Source organism: Rhododendron vialii, chromosome 13a (genome assembly GCF_030253575.1).
Source record: "Rhododendron vialii isolate Sample 1 chromosome 13a, ASM3025357v1".
NCBI classification, from domain to species: domain Eukaryota; kingdom Viridiplantae; phylum Streptophyta; class Magnoliopsida; order Ericales; family Ericaceae; genus Rhododendron; species Rhododendron vialii.
The window spans coordinates 30897146-30913812 of NC_080569.1; the positions used below are offsets into that span (position 1 = coordinate 30897146).

At 39.6% G+C, this 16667-nt stretch overlaps 4 protein-coding genes across 4 annotated transcripts; 3 read left to right on the forward strand and 1 right to left on the reverse strand.

Annotated features, from left to right (window-relative positions):
- Positions 1-1641: 1641 nt before the first annotated feature.
- Positions 1642-4657, forward strand: LOC131312563 (uncharacterized). Its single transcript, XM_058340409.1, has 2 exons — positions 1642-2138; positions 4303-4657. The coding sequence occupies exons 1-2, from the start codon at positions 1728-1730 to the stop codon at positions 4474-4476; spliced, it is 585 nt and encodes a 194-aa protein (XP_058196392.1). The 5' UTR covers positions 1642-1727; the 3' UTR covers positions 4477-4657.
- Positions 4658-5978: 1321 nt separating this feature from the next.
- Positions 5979-7016, reverse strand: LOC131312562 (non-specific lipid transfer protein GPI-anchored 10). The gene is made up of 3 exons (XM_058340408.1): positions 6625-7016; positions 6392-6469; positions 5979-6276 (listed from the first exon to the last, which is right to left on the reverse strand). The coding sequence occupies exons 1-3, from the start codon at positions 7007-7009 to the stop codon at positions 6122-6124; spliced, it is 618 nt and encodes a 205-aa protein (XP_058196391.1). The 5' UTR covers positions 7010-7016; the 3' UTR covers positions 5979-6121.
- A 1042-nt stretch (positions 7017-8058) lies between these two features.
- Positions 8059-11339, forward strand: LOC131312561 (calcium-dependent protein kinase 17-like). Its single transcript, XM_058340406.1, has 8 exons — positions 8059-8987; positions 9260-9403; positions 9533-9685; positions 9793-9908; positions 10027-10194; positions 10300-10427; positions 10532-10631; positions 10749-11339. Exons 1-8 carry the CDS (start codon positions 8066-8068, stop codon positions 10848-10850), a joined length of 1833 nt encoding a protein of 610 aa, XP_058196389.1. The 5' UTR covers positions 8059-8065; the 3' UTR covers positions 10851-11339.
- A 1608-nt stretch (positions 11340-12947) lies between these two features.
- LOC131312564 (pentatricopeptide repeat-containing protein At1g62350) lies at positions 12948-16570 on the forward strand. The gene is made up of 2 exons (XM_058340410.1): positions 12948-13421; positions 15649-16570. Exons 1-2 carry the CDS (start codon positions 13098-13100, stop codon positions 16063-16065), a joined length of 741 nt encoding a protein of 246 aa, XP_058196393.1. The 5' UTR covers positions 12948-13097; the 3' UTR covers positions 16066-16570.
- The last annotated feature ends 97 nt before the right edge of the window (positions 16571-16667 follow it).

The following is a 16667-nucleotide window of genomic DNA, read 5'->3' on the forward strand; positions in this document are numbered from 1 at the left end:
CACAAAAAGAACTCACTTTGTGAGTAGGTATGCATTGCAAGTGTTTGTGTACGATTCACATTTTTTATTTTATTTTAACTATAACGGTTGATCCAGTGCCGACAATAAAAATAAATAAATACTCCAATCCTTGTGTAAAAATTAAGTTCAGTCCCTATAATTCATTTTTGTAATCCAAAAATAGTTCGCTTGATCCTGCTGCCCTGCAACAGACCCGACGTCTGCTATTAGACTACTAGTTGGACGAATATATATATTTTATAATCAGTTGGAAGAATATGACTTTGAACAATTTGCTTTGTCCGGAAGCAATTCAGTATACGGCGATAAATTTTGTGGGTTATAATTTTGACGACAAATATTATATTCAAATTCATAAGACTTTGTTTTGTTTGGATTTTGAGAGAGATTTTTTAGATAATGGGTGAAGAGAGATAGAGAAATCGAAGTAACAATTGAAAAAAATTATTGGGAACTGTGCGGAGAGAAAAAGTTGATTTTAGAGACCTAAAGCAAACAAACAGATCCTAAAGAATTAGAAAAGTCAATTTTTAAAAATTTTCTTGGATATTTTCCAAAAAAATTGGATAAATGTCATTACTTTTTTATTTTTTCGATTTCTCTTGTCGAGACGAACTAATAATCCATACAAATTTTGCGCAAAAACTAACAGAAGCGAATTTTTTTAAATAAAGACAAAACAAAAAATGTCAAGTACTATAAATTTTAATTTAGTGGAAACAAGGCCTAAGTGTATGGGTACTGGGGAGGGGGGGTGGGGCGGAGGAAATCTTTCCTCATAAATATGTGGAACCGGGGGGAGGGGGCCAGGAAATCTTTCCTCATAAATATGTGGAACCAAAGAGAGAAATAAATCAGATAAAAGAAAAAGAGAGAAATAAAAACAAATAGTATAAAAGTGCGGATTGAAATTGCAAAAATTATGAGAAGACAAATAAATCGATTCCCAATTAATGGACCCAATTACTTAATTAAATTTTGTTCCCAACATAGTAATTCACATTTGCTAAAGCACCGTTGTTCTTTTCCAGAATTAAACAAACTTTTTTACTTTAACTTTAGGCTCTGTTTGGAATCTAAGAAAAAAAAAAGAAAAGAATAGGCGAGAAATGAGAGGAAAAAAATTACTATCTATTAAACCTGAAATTTTTTATTTTCTTCTATTTTTCTCATCCAATCAAACAATGATGGAATTTTTTTCCTTAAGTTCTAATCAGAGTCTTAAGTTATCACGTGAATCACGTTGACGAGAGCGTAGGAGGGACAACGTGCTCCGCAGGCGCGTTTCAACGTTAACTAACACCTTGTTTGGTTTGCATTTTTTAAAGTTATTTTTGATGTAATGAGTGATAATGAGTGGAGAGAGATAGAGAGAAAAAGATATTGAAAAACGTGTAAAAAGAAAGATAAGTTGAATTGAATTGTGAACCAAACAAGGATCAAAAAAAAAAAAAAATTTGTGAACCAAACAAGGTGTAAATGTACTAGAATCGCAAATCACGCTTTACAAAAGATTGCGGCCAGAAATAAAAAATGATGCGGCCAAGACTCAAATAGAATCGTTTTTGCGGTCCACGCTTTCTGTGCACAAGAAGAGCCGAAGAGAATTTCTTTATTCTTATCCGCCTACGATTATATCCTCCCAACCCCACCGCTAAAAACAATCTTTCACTCCAGAAATCTCCCAGCCACTCACTCACCGACCTATGGCTCTCACAATCGGAGCCGGTGGCACCACGGCTCTGTACGGAGGCAGCAACGGCACCACTTACACCGGCCAGCAATTTCTCCGCCGTCCAATCCTCCTCCCACCACCACAACCCACATCGCGAAACGCGAGTTTGATTACAAGAGCGTCCAAGAAGTGGTCACCCAGAACCGGGAAGCTCGACGGCAGGACCAGAAGGAGCTCAAGCACGACCATCAAAGAAGACGAAGAAGAAGAGCGACGGACGGTTCAGAATGGAGTTGAGGGGGGTGTTGATGCGAGTGGTGCGGATGATGGCTACTTCTTGCCTGAGCTTCCGGGTTTGGAGAAGGACTTCTGGGAGGGTCCTGAGTGGGACGGTTTTGGGTTTTTCGTGCAGTATATGTGGGCTTTCGGCATCGGTTTCGCGGTACTTCTCTCTCTCTCTCCCCCTCTCACTGTGTGTTACAAATTTATGTTTGTTTTGGGTTTTCGTTGGTATTTGTTGTAGAATGGTTTTTTGGCGCTCATCGGTATGCACAAAGCTTTTTCTGGAATTGGGTTCTGATAGAAAACACTAATGCTTTGGTGGCCATCGATGGTGACCACATTTTGGGTACATTTGTGATGTATGGTAGAGTGCACCTTACTAGTCATATGCTCTAGTGATGGCACATCACATGGTATGGTACCCAAAATGTGGCCATCATAACACTGTTCAATTGAAATGGGAATGTTTTCAATGCAAGGGTTCGCACCTTCGCGGTGGAATGGTAGGGGTGGTACCGACAGAAGATAAGATAAGTGAAAATAGATTAAGGTGGTTTGGACATATATCAATTGATGCGGTAGTTTGGAGAAGTGGAATGGCTATCAGGCTATGGTAGATGTTAGTTAGATGTTAGCATTAGGGGGAGGGGTAGAGTGAAATGGAGGTGGTAGTTCTAAACAAAGGATCTAGTTTTGTTGGATATTATGAAACACGACGCGCTTGACAGAGCTCAATGGAGAAAACAAATTCATATAGCGGATTGCGACCCTAATCGATTGAGATGTAAGGCTCGGTTTCGTTTAGTTTTTTTTTTTGAGATGAGTTTGGTTTAGTTGGTTAGTCCCGTAATTGTGATATTGATTTTCAAAAATAGAACTTTCAATGAAACTGCCTGAAGAAAGAGGTTTCTAAATTGGGTATCATTTTTTTGGCCCTTTGTGAAAAAGGTTATAGAGTTAACTTGTTTTATTATAAGGTTCGATTGATATGAACTGAGACTGATGTTCTTACCATTTGAATTGTTTGACTGGGAAATATGTACATTGATGGTAATTGGCATGGTCTTACTAAAAGGGGTGAATGACAAAGCTATATAGTATATATCAAGTTAGATGAAATTCTCGAACTGTTCAAGAATTGTAGTTGAAAAAAGGACTGGAAACTGCTAGAAACATTCGCAAACTCTGAACGATTTTCCTTTGCATTCTCTTGTACTAAGACTACATTTGTTCAACACAGGCAGTTGAAATTGAATTTGAATCCGAATTGAAATCTTTAACTCTGTGTACTGAGTTTTGTTTACAAGGCACGAGAAAGGCCATCATTTCGTCTCACTGCTGCCGAGAAACTCATCACATGTAGCTTATGCATGACCTATATGAGCAGTGGCTCCTTTAAAATACTCCAGTATTATTTTAGCGTCAGTAGATTGGATCACTAGAGCTTGAAAGCTCTTTACGGATAATGGTATTTCTGTGTCCCAGTTATGTCAACAGTAGGTCGAATTGAGGAAACTCGAAGGGGCTAGTGTTCCAGTACATCATCATTCAGGAATTTTGTGGGCAGTATTTTGGGAAGTCAAGGTCTCAATCCAGAAGATAGTAGCCATTTCAGCTCTCTGTATTGCTGGCCATTTGGATATCTTGCAGTATTGATCTAGATGGAGACTTAGAGCCTGTTTGTTTGTTCAGAACAAGAGAGCCGGATTGGATTACATATCCAACTGGAATGCATATCATTTGTTTGGTTGGAACCTTTGCAGTCAGAATTAAACATTTAGAAGATATTAATATCCCACGAAATATGGGATATATTATTAATCTCGTCAGTGTTAATCTCTTTAGTGTGATGGGATTGCTTATCCTTCGGGATAGTATGCCTCTTCACTATAAGCCCGATCAAGCAAACTTGGCCTTACGATATATAGTTGATAGACTTATGAATATGAGAAATGCATCCATTAGAGTTGAAGGATACCAGCAAATGCTTCCAATTCGAAGCTTATACTTTTGGAAGTATTACTAAATGATTATGTTTGTACAACTTGCTTTGAAATTCTGCTTTACCTTATACTGAAATCCTGGCTTAGGTAATTCCCAGTTACCTATGCCAATAAGATCTAAGAAAATATCCTTTTGTTATTTACCTAAGCGAATAGTAAAATCTAAGAAAATATGCTTACCACTGCTGCTATTTGTAGGTGTTTCACATTGTTTTGAATTATTGTCCCAAGTAAATATTTTGTTCCTGCCTATCGGAAAAAAAAGTAAATATTTTGTTCTTTCATGACCTGTGACTAATTTGTGAATTTTATTCCTTGCAGTTAATTGCGAGTGGATTTGCTGTTGCCACATACAATGAAGGTGCAACAGATTTTAAGCAGACTCCTGCTTACAAGGAATCAATTCAATCTAGAGATCTTTTGGAAGAACCAGAAGGATCTAGCTCAGATGTTTTTGAGTCCAACCCGACTGAGGAGGCACCAAGTTTGGAATAGCTACTTAATTTGAATCCAAACAGCTTCGACTTTGCTTGGTATATATTCAAGCAAAGGAAAATGTCAGCTATAGCTGCTGCCTTCTGTTTGTAAGGTAAAATGATAAGTTTCTGTAACAAATTAGTTTTTATTTTTGGGTTTTACTCTTTTATCCTGAGATATGAGACGTGGGTTAGCAGAAGCGTCAAAGTAAATAGTAAACTCATGAGTCATCTAGTAATAAGGAAAACAGGAATTAGATTTATTAGTAATGTACCTTTTATAAAAGCAAAAAAAAAAAAAATCAGTTATGTAGATATCTTGTGAGACTTAACTAAAATCCCCATAATTGTAAAAAGTTGCTAAGCCGAACTCCTGGTAAAACTCAATAATGCTTGTTAATAGAAAGAATAGTCAGTTCTTATATTTGAGCTCTAGGCTCTTACTCTTGCTTAGTTCTTACTCTTGCTTGGTTCTCAAAAACCCTGAGTTGATGTTAAAGAAATAAATGTCAATCTATTCTTTTCCAAAAACTCAGGGTGGGCGAGATTACCTGCACCTCGACTAACCCTCGGGAGATCAATCCACTGATTAAAGTCAGGGCAAAGTCCCGTATGGACTGACCCCATAGGAGTTGATAGCACGTAGGAGGTTTCACACCAGACTTGGGAGGGAGAAAATCCCTAACCCCTATTCAAATGATATTTAGCATGTTCTTTTTCCCGGCAGTGGTATTGAATGGCTATACATTAGTGATAATGTGTTCTCCAGACAGTTTTCAGTTCAAGATAATGTACACTAAGAGCATAGACTTCAGTCTCCATTCATCTTAAAGTCTCTCAGAATACTAAGTATTCATTTGCTCCATTCATTTTCAGCTGAAGATTTATCCTACTGTAAGAGCATAGACCTCAGTAATCCATCCGTTTAAACACGTTCCCTGTATTTTGAGGACATTTTAAGTCATGATTCTGTTAATCTGATAGAGGAGATTTATACTTTTTCCTTAAGGGAGCATGTCCTTATTCAAGTGCCTTGTTCACCCTGATTGCCAGTAGGCTTCGGGCTCCGACTCCTAGTCCTTAGGCGTGACAATGAATGCTTTGGGCTTGTTTTGTGTAGGACAAAATTCTGAAAAGAAAACTATGCAAAGGTTTAGAACAATTGTGTTTTGGTCAATCAAATAGAAAACAATAGTTAGAACATTCTGTTTCTCAATAGTGGTTCGTCTGTTACTTCTCCAGAAGCAACAAACCGATGGTTTGGTTCGTTGTTTTTCTCTAAAAATATGAGAATAACACTTCACTATACTTTGCCAAACAAAAATTTGATTCAGGACTCTCTCTTTCGGTAAATCAATATACTCTTGCAGATTCGACATCCAATTTCTGGAGTCCAAGGACACCCATCACATTTACGAAAACAAAAGCATCAACGTCCAATTTCTTCAGTCCGAGGATAGCTATTGCGTTTGCGAAAACGAAACAAGATAGAAAGAACACTTCATAGGGGATGAACCAGCAAAAGGAAACAACATCTAGTAGATCAAAGTATTTAAATATTGTTACATTACCAACTCGTAACTCCATTTTTCATACTAAATTCATTTCGCTTGACAAACTAAGCTCTATGCAATGAGAATATGCAGACTGTAAATATAGGGAGCCTATGGAGGGCTTAGTTGTACATCCAGTGACATGAATGCCATAGCAGCCACCAGCACCACCGCGTAACCTTTCATGTTCAACTTTGTGCTGCCACTCCGGCCAAATCCAATCCCCATAATGCTGGTTTTGGGGGCCACTGTGACCCCTGGAGTGTCTGAAATTTGAAACCAGATTAAGCGTTTCAGCAAGCTGGATATTTATTCCAGCATTTTTTAGTGGTTTTATCATCAAAACAGACCGAAGTTATGAGGTGAGATATTTATGCTTACCAGCTGCAGCTATGGAACCATTGGGGAGTACACCTGGGGAAACTTGAGAAACAGGTGAACTAGAAGGTGCCTTAACCCCTTCAATAATTCAACAGAAATCACAGATTAAGGAGGGAATTGATTACAAAAATTGAACGTATATTTGTAAGTTCTTTGATTTCGCAATTAATACAGAAATAGGAATTTCTTTTTCTTTTTGTTTTATTGGAAAAATGCAATGTGATAACATGTACCTGAACATGAAGAAGTGTCAAATTGGAGGCTACAAAGAAGTGGGAGCTCGAGAGCAAGCGTGGAGTTAATAGGGAAAGAGCTCAAGGCATCAGTGTTATTTAGCAAGAGGCAAAGGCAAGCGGGCTGCTGGGTGTTCAGTTGTTTCAGCCCATCGCAGCAAGGCCGGGCCGGAGAGGGGGCGGTGCCTTGGACAAACGGCGCACACGGGACCAACGGCAGCAGGCGTGTCCCACAATCGGCCATCGTGGGCCCTGCTGGTGGCGACGCGCCGACCCCGCCGGGGTTCTGCGAAAGAGCAGTGTGTGGGAGGAGGGAAGTGAGAAGCAGGAGAAGAACCAGAGGAGGTGTGTGGATGGGAGGCAGGAGGGAGTGAAAAGAAGACATGTTGTCCAGTGTCTTCGTTAGCATGAGAACAGAAAGGAAAACAGAAACAAGTACTTCCAAGTTAGGAGTTTGCCTATTTTGGCTTGAGAGAAGAGAAGGCAAAGAGGTGCATAAATAGATGAACATGCATTCTGTTGGTGTGATCAGCTATCTACATGCTTGGTGTGTGTTCCTTCCACACTCTCTCTCTCTCTCTCTCTCTAGCACTTTTGAGCACCAGAAGTGAGATTTTTGACCAAAGGAAAATGCATAACGTGTGAGTTTTGATCGGGAGAAAAAGAAAAAGGAATTCACTTCTCTCAAATTCTTAAAATGAAATTGAGGAAAACTCGAGTCTAACACGGGTTTCATTTTATAAATTTAAATCGCTCATTCTGTAAAGCCTTACAAGTAGATAATCTAAACAAAAATATTATTTTCATATGATAAAGGTAAGAATCTAATTATATCACAGTTCTCTTGTACGTTCGTACAAAAATGGACGGTCAGAATCTTTCACCGTCAAATTTTTTTTCTAAGAGAATGTGATTCAATGAGATAGATATCGATGCTTTCTTAAACTGTCCATTTTATAAACTAATATTTAATTTTTCACAAACATATCGATGTCCAATCAAGTTGTGTTTTCGCTTGGATACTGCAGACCCGACAAAATGAACGGTTCAGATTACAACAATAAACAACAATAAACACACGGTGAAACCCACGACGCCGGTGCGGAAACCTCACAAGAATTTGCACTCAACTGTTTTATAACAAAACCCAAGGCCCAGGCATAGTAATCAACAAAACCGTTTGGTTCCCGGGAAATCCTCTAAACCCCTTGTCTCCAAAAACAAAAGGCTCACTTTTCTGTCTTCCAAAGACTCTCTCAACCAATTTCAAACATATCCCCCACCTCTTCCCCTACAAATCCTCACCACCGTCATTCCCACACCAGTTCCTCTGTACCGAATTCGCCCCGTTTCCGTGTGCCCCACGTGTTTTGAGCTATCAGATCACGTCTTAAATTTTACCATTTGAAAAATGGCCATGTAATCTAACAGATAAAATTACATGGGAACAACGGTACAGAGAAAAACCCGTAAGAATTTGATCCCATCATCCCTCTCCGATTTCCACCCAATATCCAGCCCCTATCATCTCTCTCTTTCTCTAGTTTCTTTTCTTCAACTCCCCAAAAAAAACCCATTGCTCTCTTGTTCGCCCTTTGGGCCACCCCCAATCCTACATTGTCCCCCCTCTCTCTCTTCTTCTTCTTCTTCTTCTCTCTCTACAATGGGGAGCTGTTGTTCCAGGGGCAACTCCAATGATCCCCAGAACAACACTGCCAGTAAAGAAGGATCAGTGCCTAACAATGATAGTAGCGCCACCGGTCCCTCCCCTCAAAACTCCACCACCCCGCCACGAACCAACCCTCCTTCCGCCTCTCCCAACCACTCTTCCAAGCCCTCGAAGCAGGCCCCGATAGGGACCGTTTTGGGCAAGCCGATGGAAGACGTCCGGTCCACCTACACCATAGGAAAGGAGTTAGGTAGGGGCCAATTCGGCGTGACCCATTTGTGCACGAACAAATCAACCGGCGAGCAATTCGCTTGTAAAACCATAGCGAAGAGGAAGCTGGCTAGCAAGGAGGATATTGAGGATGTTAGGAGAGAAGTCCAAATAATGTACCATTTGACAGGGCAGCCGAATATCGTGGAACTCAAGGGAACTTACGAAGACAAGCATTCGGTGCATTTGGTTATGGAGTTGTGCGCTGGAGGAGAGCTTTTCGATAGGATCATCGCGAAAGGTCATTACACAGAACGCGCTGCCGCTTCGCTGCTCAGGACTATTGTGCAGATTGTGCATACTTGTCATTCCATGGGCGTCATCCATAGGGATCTCAAGCCTGAGAATTTCCTTCTGTTGAATAAGGATGAGAATTCGCCTCTTAAAGCTACAGATTTCGGCCTATCCGTGTTCTACAAACAAGGTATATAAATCAAATTCTGCTTTTTGGGTAAAAAATGTTTTCTTGAATTATGAACAAATCATATGTATGCACAAGAAAATTGACAAAAATATTTAGTCTTAACGATAAAGAACGAAAAGACAAACATAGTATAATCCCATGAATCTTCTAGTTTTCCATGCAACGTACTGTAGTTTTGTTCATCAATCCCCCCTCCCGTTTTTCCTTCGAGGCGAAGACGAAAAAAAAAAAAACAAACCTTCTAACGATAACGAACGATTTCCTTCAAATAGGCGAACAGTACAAAGATATCGTGGGTAGTGCATATTATATCGCGCCTGAAGTCTTGAAGAGAAAATATGGACCAGAAGTTGACATATGGAGCATTGGGGTCATGTTATACATTCTTCTATCAGGAGTTCCCCCATTCTGGGCAGGTAATCTATTTGTTCTATTTACCTCAGCCCAAAACATCCAATGTACGTATGTCATAGATAGATGAAATGATCAGAGAGTGTACGTATTGAGTGAATATTGATGACTGACTGAGGGAAAAAAATTGACAGAGTCAGAGCACGGCATTTTCAACGCGATCTTGCGCGGCCACGTGGATTTTACGAGTGATCCGTGGCCTTCAATTTCAACTGGAGCAAAGGATCTTGTTAGGAAGATGTTGAACTCAGACCCTAAGCAGAGGCTAACAGCATTTGAAGTTCTAGGTAATTAGACTCTTAACACAATCAATACTTATTGTTTGGCTTTTTCCCTGGCTATCAAGAGCATGTAATTGATGAATGAGGCCTAAACGCGGTAATTTTCTTTTTAGCTCATTCCTGGATTAAGGAGGATGGAGAGGCACCCGATACGCCACTTGACAACGCGGTTTTGGACAGACTCAAACAATTCAGAGCAATGAATAAGTTCAAGAAAGTCGCTCTTCGGGTACTGACATGTTTCTCTAACTGGAAATTAGTTTGGTGATTCTAGCTAGTTTAAATAGGAGTATAGTCATGTGACTCATATCATTTCAATCTTGCTCGTATCGTTTCTTGCTTGACAGGTCATCGCCGGCTGCCTATCAGAGGAAGAAATTATGGGATTAAAGCAGATGTTCAAAGGCATGGACACTGACAACAGTGGGACAATAACACTTGAGGAGCTAAAGCAGGGTCTAGCAAAGCAAGGGACTAAGTTATCTGAATATGAAGTCAAACAGTTAATGGAAGCAGTAAGATTCTTCAGAAACAAATGAAACTAAATTGTTACTGCCATTACTGTCTACATTTCTATCTAGATCATGTCAGTTAATTCGCGGCACTGTTTTCCAAAACAGGCCGATGCAGACGGGAATGGGACCATAGACTACGACGAGTTCATTACAGCAACAATGCATTTGAACAGAATGGACAGAGAAGAACATCTTTACACCGCGTTCCAGTACTTCGATAAAGATAATAGCGGGTAGTTAGATTTGTGGACGACGATCATGTCAACAACAATCTTTATATACTTACCGTAACACAGTAACGGTACAACGCTCTTTTCTCTACTGCTGCTATTGTCAGGTACATCACGATAGAAGAACTACAACAAGCACTCCGCGAATTTGGAATGAACGATGGGAGGGACATACAGGAAATCATTTCCGAAGTTGATGCCGACAATGTAAGCAACCGCTGACTGGGGAAAAAACGAATAGGATACGGAGATGACTCGATTAGTACTTTGTAGTATGACACATGTAGATGCCATGAGACAAACTGATGAACTGATTGTTTGCAGGATGGTAGGATCGACTATGACGAATTCGTGGCCATGATGAGAAAAGGCAACCCAGAAGCAGCGCAGAACCCAAAGAAACGACGCGATGGTGTATTCGTCTGATTCATCCTTCCGCGAGAGCAGAGAAGAGGAAATACGTCGTCTGTTTCGCCTCGGTGCATTTCATGAGGGGAGGGAGAAATTGGCAAGCAAGTTTCAGAAACGCATGATTTCGAAGGATTCATGGATTCCTTTGTACATTACATATTTTGCAATGAAAAAAGATGGTTGGAAAAGATCTAGACCAAAAAAATATTTAGGCTTAATGAAGAATTATTATATGTGCTTGAGGTTTTCTTGAGGCTTTGTTGGTGTTGGGTTTGTTAGATCTTTCTCACTTGTAAACAAATTTTCTGATCAATGGAGGGTTTTTTGGAATGTGTCTTGTCTGATCATGTTCTGTACTTTAGATGGAGTAGCATAAAAATGTGTGAATTCATAATTTTGAAAATTATAAAAATCGGATGGGGTGCCAATAGGACCCATGTTATCAAAAACGGCAAGGTCTCTTCGGCCTAACTTTTTAGGAATTGATTGACATAGTCTTTTTGATTGTTTTCTCTTAATTTTGACAAGATTGGGGTCAAATTTTTCGAAAAATCAAAAAAATATAATGGCAATTGAAAAATATTGGTCTAAAATGACGAAAAAGATACCGAGGCTGACTTTTTACAACATCAATATTTTTCGTGTCTTGAGACCAACTTTGGAGGAGCTCGAGGCTCCGCTCTCAACTCGTTTAGCAATCGAGCTGAGTTCGAGCTCGAATTTTAGGGTCGTAAATTAAAGGAGCCGACCTCAACGGCAACGCTTTAAAGTTCACTTCGACTCAGAAAAACTCAACTTATTTGATAGACTCGACTTCTTTAAATAGGCTCATCGAGCTCGAATTTTATGCTCATTTGCACCCCTTTGTATACACCACAATAAATATTTAATGCAATGGCACTCTCACTCACTCCCTCTCTATCCATCTAACCCTTACTCGAATGCTGCGAATAGCAACGAATCATCTAAAATGACGAAATAAATATTGATCGCTACATCCTTAATTTTGACATCCCCTATCTTTTTTTTACGAATGCTACCGTTGTGAAGGTCGGAAAAATATATTGGAATTTTTTAAAAACACATAAAAATGTACTCCCTTTATCTCATTTTCATTGTCCATTATTTATTTTGTCTTTTTGATATCTATTATCTATATCTTTCAATGTGGATTTCGAAAAATATAAGATATGGATCTTATTTAATAGATTTTAATTTGTTCTATAATACAAAATTGTCAAAATCATAAAAAATATTATCGATTGAAAAATATAGGCAATAGACACAAAAAACTCGGCTCGTTTTATGCTTGTGTAATAAACACCTCAATAATTTAAACTCGATTCGGCATGCAAAAGCTCGGCTCGTATGATAGGCTCGTCTCGGCCCAATTCAAGCATTACAAAGTTGGGAAAATGACGGCCTATGACGTGTTTTGATAATTAATATCCATTAAGGACATTTTCAGCATTAACAAATGTTCTCAGCATGTCATTGACAAGTATTAATTATCAAAATATGTCATTGGCCGTCATTTTCCCTACAAAGTTCGACTTGGCTTGGCCCATTTGTATCTAAGTACATCTTAGGGCTCATTTGGCTTTAAAAGTAGAATAGTAATTTATTTTTTTGTTTCTATTCAAAATTTTTCCACATTTGTTAGTTTTGTGTCAAATTTTTGTGACTTATTGATTCGTCTCGACGAGAGGAATCCGAAAAGTAAAATTTTTTTTTTATCAAAACTCATAATTTTTTTCAAAAAGACAAGAATAAGTAAAAAAAAAAAAAACTATCTTATTAACTTATTTTTGTCTTTCTTCGAAAAGTTATGAGTATTAATCATATTTGTTTATTTTTCCGATTCTTCTCGACAAAACGAATCAATAAGTCACAAATTTAACGTAAAACAAACAAATGTAAATTTTTTTGAATAAATACAGAAAAAATGAATTAATTTTGTCATTTTCATTTTTGTTAATGTCAATTTTCTTCTCTCACAAAATAAATTATCTCATTAAGACCCAAATAAAAATGACATTAACAAAAAAAAAGCTGCAAAATCACTCCCCAAAAATCACTTTTAACTTATTAATCCAAACCTACCCTTGCTACTCCCATCGACAATTTTTTATTGGCCACGGAGCGAACCACAAAATCGGGGCACCGTCTTCCTCAATCCTACTAATACTCCCATCGACAATTCGACACCAGGCGATTCCAAGCTCCCTGCAATGGCACTCTCTCCGTCTAATAACCATTAGAATGCTGAGACGAGCCACAAACCATCTCCGAAAACTTTCCCCACCGCTCATCTCAAGGCCTCCGAAAACCCTAGTAGATTCCCCTGACCGGTTCGCAAGGCGAGTCACCGGTTCGGCGTCGAGCCCGAGCCTGTCGATATGGAGGCGGAAGAAGGAGATGGGGAAGGAAGGGCTGATGGTGGCCAAAGAGCTCAAGCGACTCCACTCCAATCCGGTCCGGTTCGACCGGTTCATCAAGTCCCACGTCTCTCGGCTGCTCAAGTCCGACCTCGTCGCCGTCCTCGCCGAGTTTCAGCGACAGGACCTCGTCTCTCTCTCCATGACGGTTCGTTTGTTTACTACTATTGTTTATAGTCTCGCTTCTCTTCTGTTACTTGCACTTTTGCACATTGTGAGTAATTATTGTCGCTCCGGCTGCGTGGTGCTCCCAATCATTTAAGTTGTGACAAGTTTTGGGGTAAGTTTTCCAGTAGGGACATTATGATTCACTTTATAACGGATAGGTCCGAACTAAGCTTGGTCTAACTTTCCTCAAAGTGATACGTAAGCAGCCTCCTGGCCCAACCATAAATTCTTTTAAAAAGATATCTTGATTTTTTATGCTTAATATATTTACCTACGCCAAATTCAGGCCATTTATCCATAGGATGTTCTAGCACGAGGCTTCCAAGCCAAACGACCAAGCAAAAGTTTATGCCATGCCTTGCCTAGCCCGGTGACAAGCACATGTGTGCCATGCCTTGCCTAGCCTGGTGACAAGCTCATCCACTTTTGTTGGGTGGTTGGGAGACAAGGAATGACCCACATCATGTGGTGGCGATCTTTTATTTGTAGGGAGTACCACATGGCAATGCCACATGATACTCCGGGAGTATTGAATAATTGGCCGCACATTGTTTGGTTTCTGTGAACTGTATGATTTGATTACAAAAAAAAAGCACCATTGGGATTGCTTTACTCACTATCTGTTTGGTTCACTTGCTTATTTCTTTATTGAAATAAGTTGAGGGTGATTAAGATTGTTTGAAAACGTCTATTGTAAATCGGTTGATTCGGTAGTGTTAAAAAGATTGATATGGTTAAGGTAGATGGTAGTACTAAGGGGAGGGATAGATCAGAATTAAGTTTAGAGGTGGTAGTTTGAAAAGACGATTTCTTTGATATCACTGAGCATAATGTCAACGATAGAACTCATTGGAGGTAACAGATTGATGTGGTCGATACCAATTGATTGGAATTTGAGGCTCGGTTTGGTTTAGTTGGGTTTGGCTTAAGCAATGGGCAAGACACAAAATAAGCAAAATTTGAAATAGATACCAAATGGGCTCCTAAACTCTACTTGGGTTCTTTCTCAGAAAAGTTGGGAATAAAAGAACAAGAATGTCAATTGGTGCTCTATTTTTTCCCCTTGATGATAAGTGCCGGTTGTGACCTCCTGTTCTTCAAAGTGGTAGTGTTCTGAGAATAGGAAAATGCTGATGATAACATGTAAAATGTGCATTGATATGCATAAAAAAATCTATTGAAATACGAGACTAGGTGTTAATATCCATGAAATATGTGTTTGAGAGTCTCTCTTTCGTTTTTTGACAGACTCAAGCTTATCCCCTTTCTTTTTCTGGACAGCGAGATTTTTGCGTCGCGGAGATCCATGCATCCTTGATTTTCATTTCGTGTGGATGGTTTTCGGCGGAGTAACTAAGAAAGCGGTATAGGTGGAATACATAAAAGGTTTTGACAATAGGTGGATTCGTGGAATCCTTATTATTGCTAATCTGTTACTTGTCAAAAGAAGAATTATGATGTCCCAATGTGCTTATTTGATGATGCTATTGTTTCGTGGGGCATGCTCAAAATTGGGATGTTTGATGTGTGCTTGTGTATACTGCCTTCGAGCCAATGTTCTAAAAATCGGTAGGTGCTAATCGGGCAGACTAGGCGGCCACTTAGCACCTAGGCGGGGACTAGGCGCCGACTAGTCGGCTGCTTAATCTAGGTGTTGGGCCACAGCCTAGCGCCTAGGCAGGGACTAGTGGGCCGACTTTTAGAACACTGCTTCGAGCTGGGGCAATCAGGACTGATTCTGGTTGGAGATGCATCTGATGTGGTGGAATTAGCTGACAATGATATTGGGATGTTTGATGTGTGCTTCTATTCGGGTCTTCATTCAAGTCAAAGTCTCGTTGGGATCTTGTTATTTGGGATTTCACCAGTGCAATCATCAGTAGGGTTTAATCTAGATTTCATGTTTTGTGGTGGATCTACACGAGTGCAGTATTCTTCAACAGTCCTCTACCACCATTTGCCTCAAAGAACCATCTAAATGATATCGGTTTGGGGTTTAGGGTAGTTTAAGATTTATAAGTTTCATGGCAGTTTAAGATTTATAATCCAAACATCCTCACTAGAAAGACAGGGTGGATTGTTACTGGAAATAAGGTACAATCGTGTACAGAATACCTAGATGGCTTACTGTAGAAGAAATAATTATGCAAGTGCCCTGTTCCAACTTTGCTAACTGTATGTTTTGACTTGATTTTCTAATTCTGCAGTTATACGATCTGGTGCGTAAAGAAATATGGTACCGGCCAGACATGTTCTTTTACAGAGATATGCTTATGATGCTTGCAAGGAATAAGAAAGTTGATGAAGCAAAGCGGGTATGGGAAGATCTAAAGAGGGAGGAAGTTCTTTTTGATCAACATACATTTGGCGACATTATGAGGGCCTTCTTGGATGGTGGCTTGCCATCAGAGGCAATGGACATATACGATGAAATGAGACAGTCTCCTGATCCCCCACTCTCGCTGCCTTACCGAGTCATACTCAAAGGGCTCATTCCGTACCCAGAACTGAGGGAGAAAGTGAAAGATGACTTCTTGGAGCTGTTCCCCGATATGGTTGTGTACGACCCACCTGAAGACCTATTTGAAGATCAAGAATGGAGAAGGGAGAGCGAAGAGGATTAAAAGATGCTACCAATTCACCTGTCATTAGCTCACACTGGGCTCTCTGGAATCGCCATGGCAAGGACTGCACTGGACTTGATGCCAAACTAAGTTTTATGGGTGCAGATGTCTTCTCCTAAATGCTGCAACTTATTCCGGTGGAATACTTGAACCTAGGAGCTTGATCCTCCGGGAAGTAGGGGGAATGGATGATATTTTCACTCCTTGATGCCTGCAGAGTGGCCTGCTTTGTTAAATGGGTTTGAAAATTTGCCAGTGCTAACTGCAAAATTATCAAACGATGAGAGACTTTGTTCCTTATTTCACAGTTGTTTGGGAAATTTGTCTTCTCTGGCATATCTAAAGTTTCCAGACCATTTTTTGCTTCGTCTGTAGGCCTTAACTCATTGCAGTGGTTGTAGCTTGTAAGATACATAATTTGACCCTAGAACTATAGAATGCTTGGTTGCAATAGATGCAAAATTGAGCTTGGGCCGTATATATATTATTTGAGTTGATTTGAGTATGGAGTTGTTTGAAATTGGACTGGAAAACTAAACACGTTCAAATGATTCAAGCTCTTGCTTGTGGTTGTGGTCATATATATAGATTCTTTTTCAATT

What these genes read in the sequence shown, in the direction of transcription:
- LOC131312563 (XM_058340409.1), top strand. Translation starts at nt 1,728, where the DNA reads ATGGCTCTCACAATCGGAGCCGGTGGCACCACGGCTCTGTACGGAGGC. An exon ending in CTTTCGGCATCGGTTTCGCG is followed by an intron (nt 2,139 to 4,302) that starts GTACTTCTCTCT and finishes TATTCCTTGCAG; the next exon opens with TTAATTGCGAGTGGATTTGC.
- LOC131312562 (XM_058340408.1), bottom strand. Translation starts at nt 7,009, where the DNA reads ATGTCTTCTTTTCACTCCCTCCTGCCTCCCATCCACACACCTCCTCTG. An exon ending in TGACACTTCTTCATGTTCAG is followed by an intron (nt 6,470 to 6,624) that starts GTACATGTTATC and finishes GAATTATTGAAG; the next exon opens with GGGTTAAGGCACCTTCTAGT. An exon ending in TGGTTCCATAGCTGCAGCTG is followed by an intron (nt 6,277 to 6,391) that starts GTAAGCATAAAT and finishes TTCAAATTTCAG; the next exon opens with ACACTCCAGGGGTCACAGTG.
- LOC131312561 (XM_058340406.1), top strand. Translation starts at nt 8,066, where the DNA reads ATGGGAACAACGGTACAGAGAAAAACCCGTAAGAATTTGATCCCATCA. An exon ending in AGTTCCCCCATTCTGGGCAG is followed by an intron (nt 9,404 to 9,532) that starts GTAATCTATTTG and finishes AAAAATTGACAG; the next exon opens with AGTCAGAGCACGGCATTTTC. An exon ending in TTCGATAAAGATAATAGCGG is followed by an intron (nt 10,428 to 10,531) that starts GTAGTTAGATTT and finishes TGCTATTGTCAG; the next exon opens with GTACATCACGATAGAAGAAC.
- LOC131312564 (XM_058340410.1), top strand. Translation starts at nt 13,098, where the DNA reads ATGCTGAGACGAGCCACAAACCATCTCCGAAAACTTTCCCCACCGCTC. An exon ending in TCGTCTCTCTCTCCATGACG is followed by an intron (nt 13,422 to 15,648) that starts GTTCGTTTGTTT and finishes CTAATTCTGCAG; the next exon opens with TTATACGATCTGGTGCGTAA.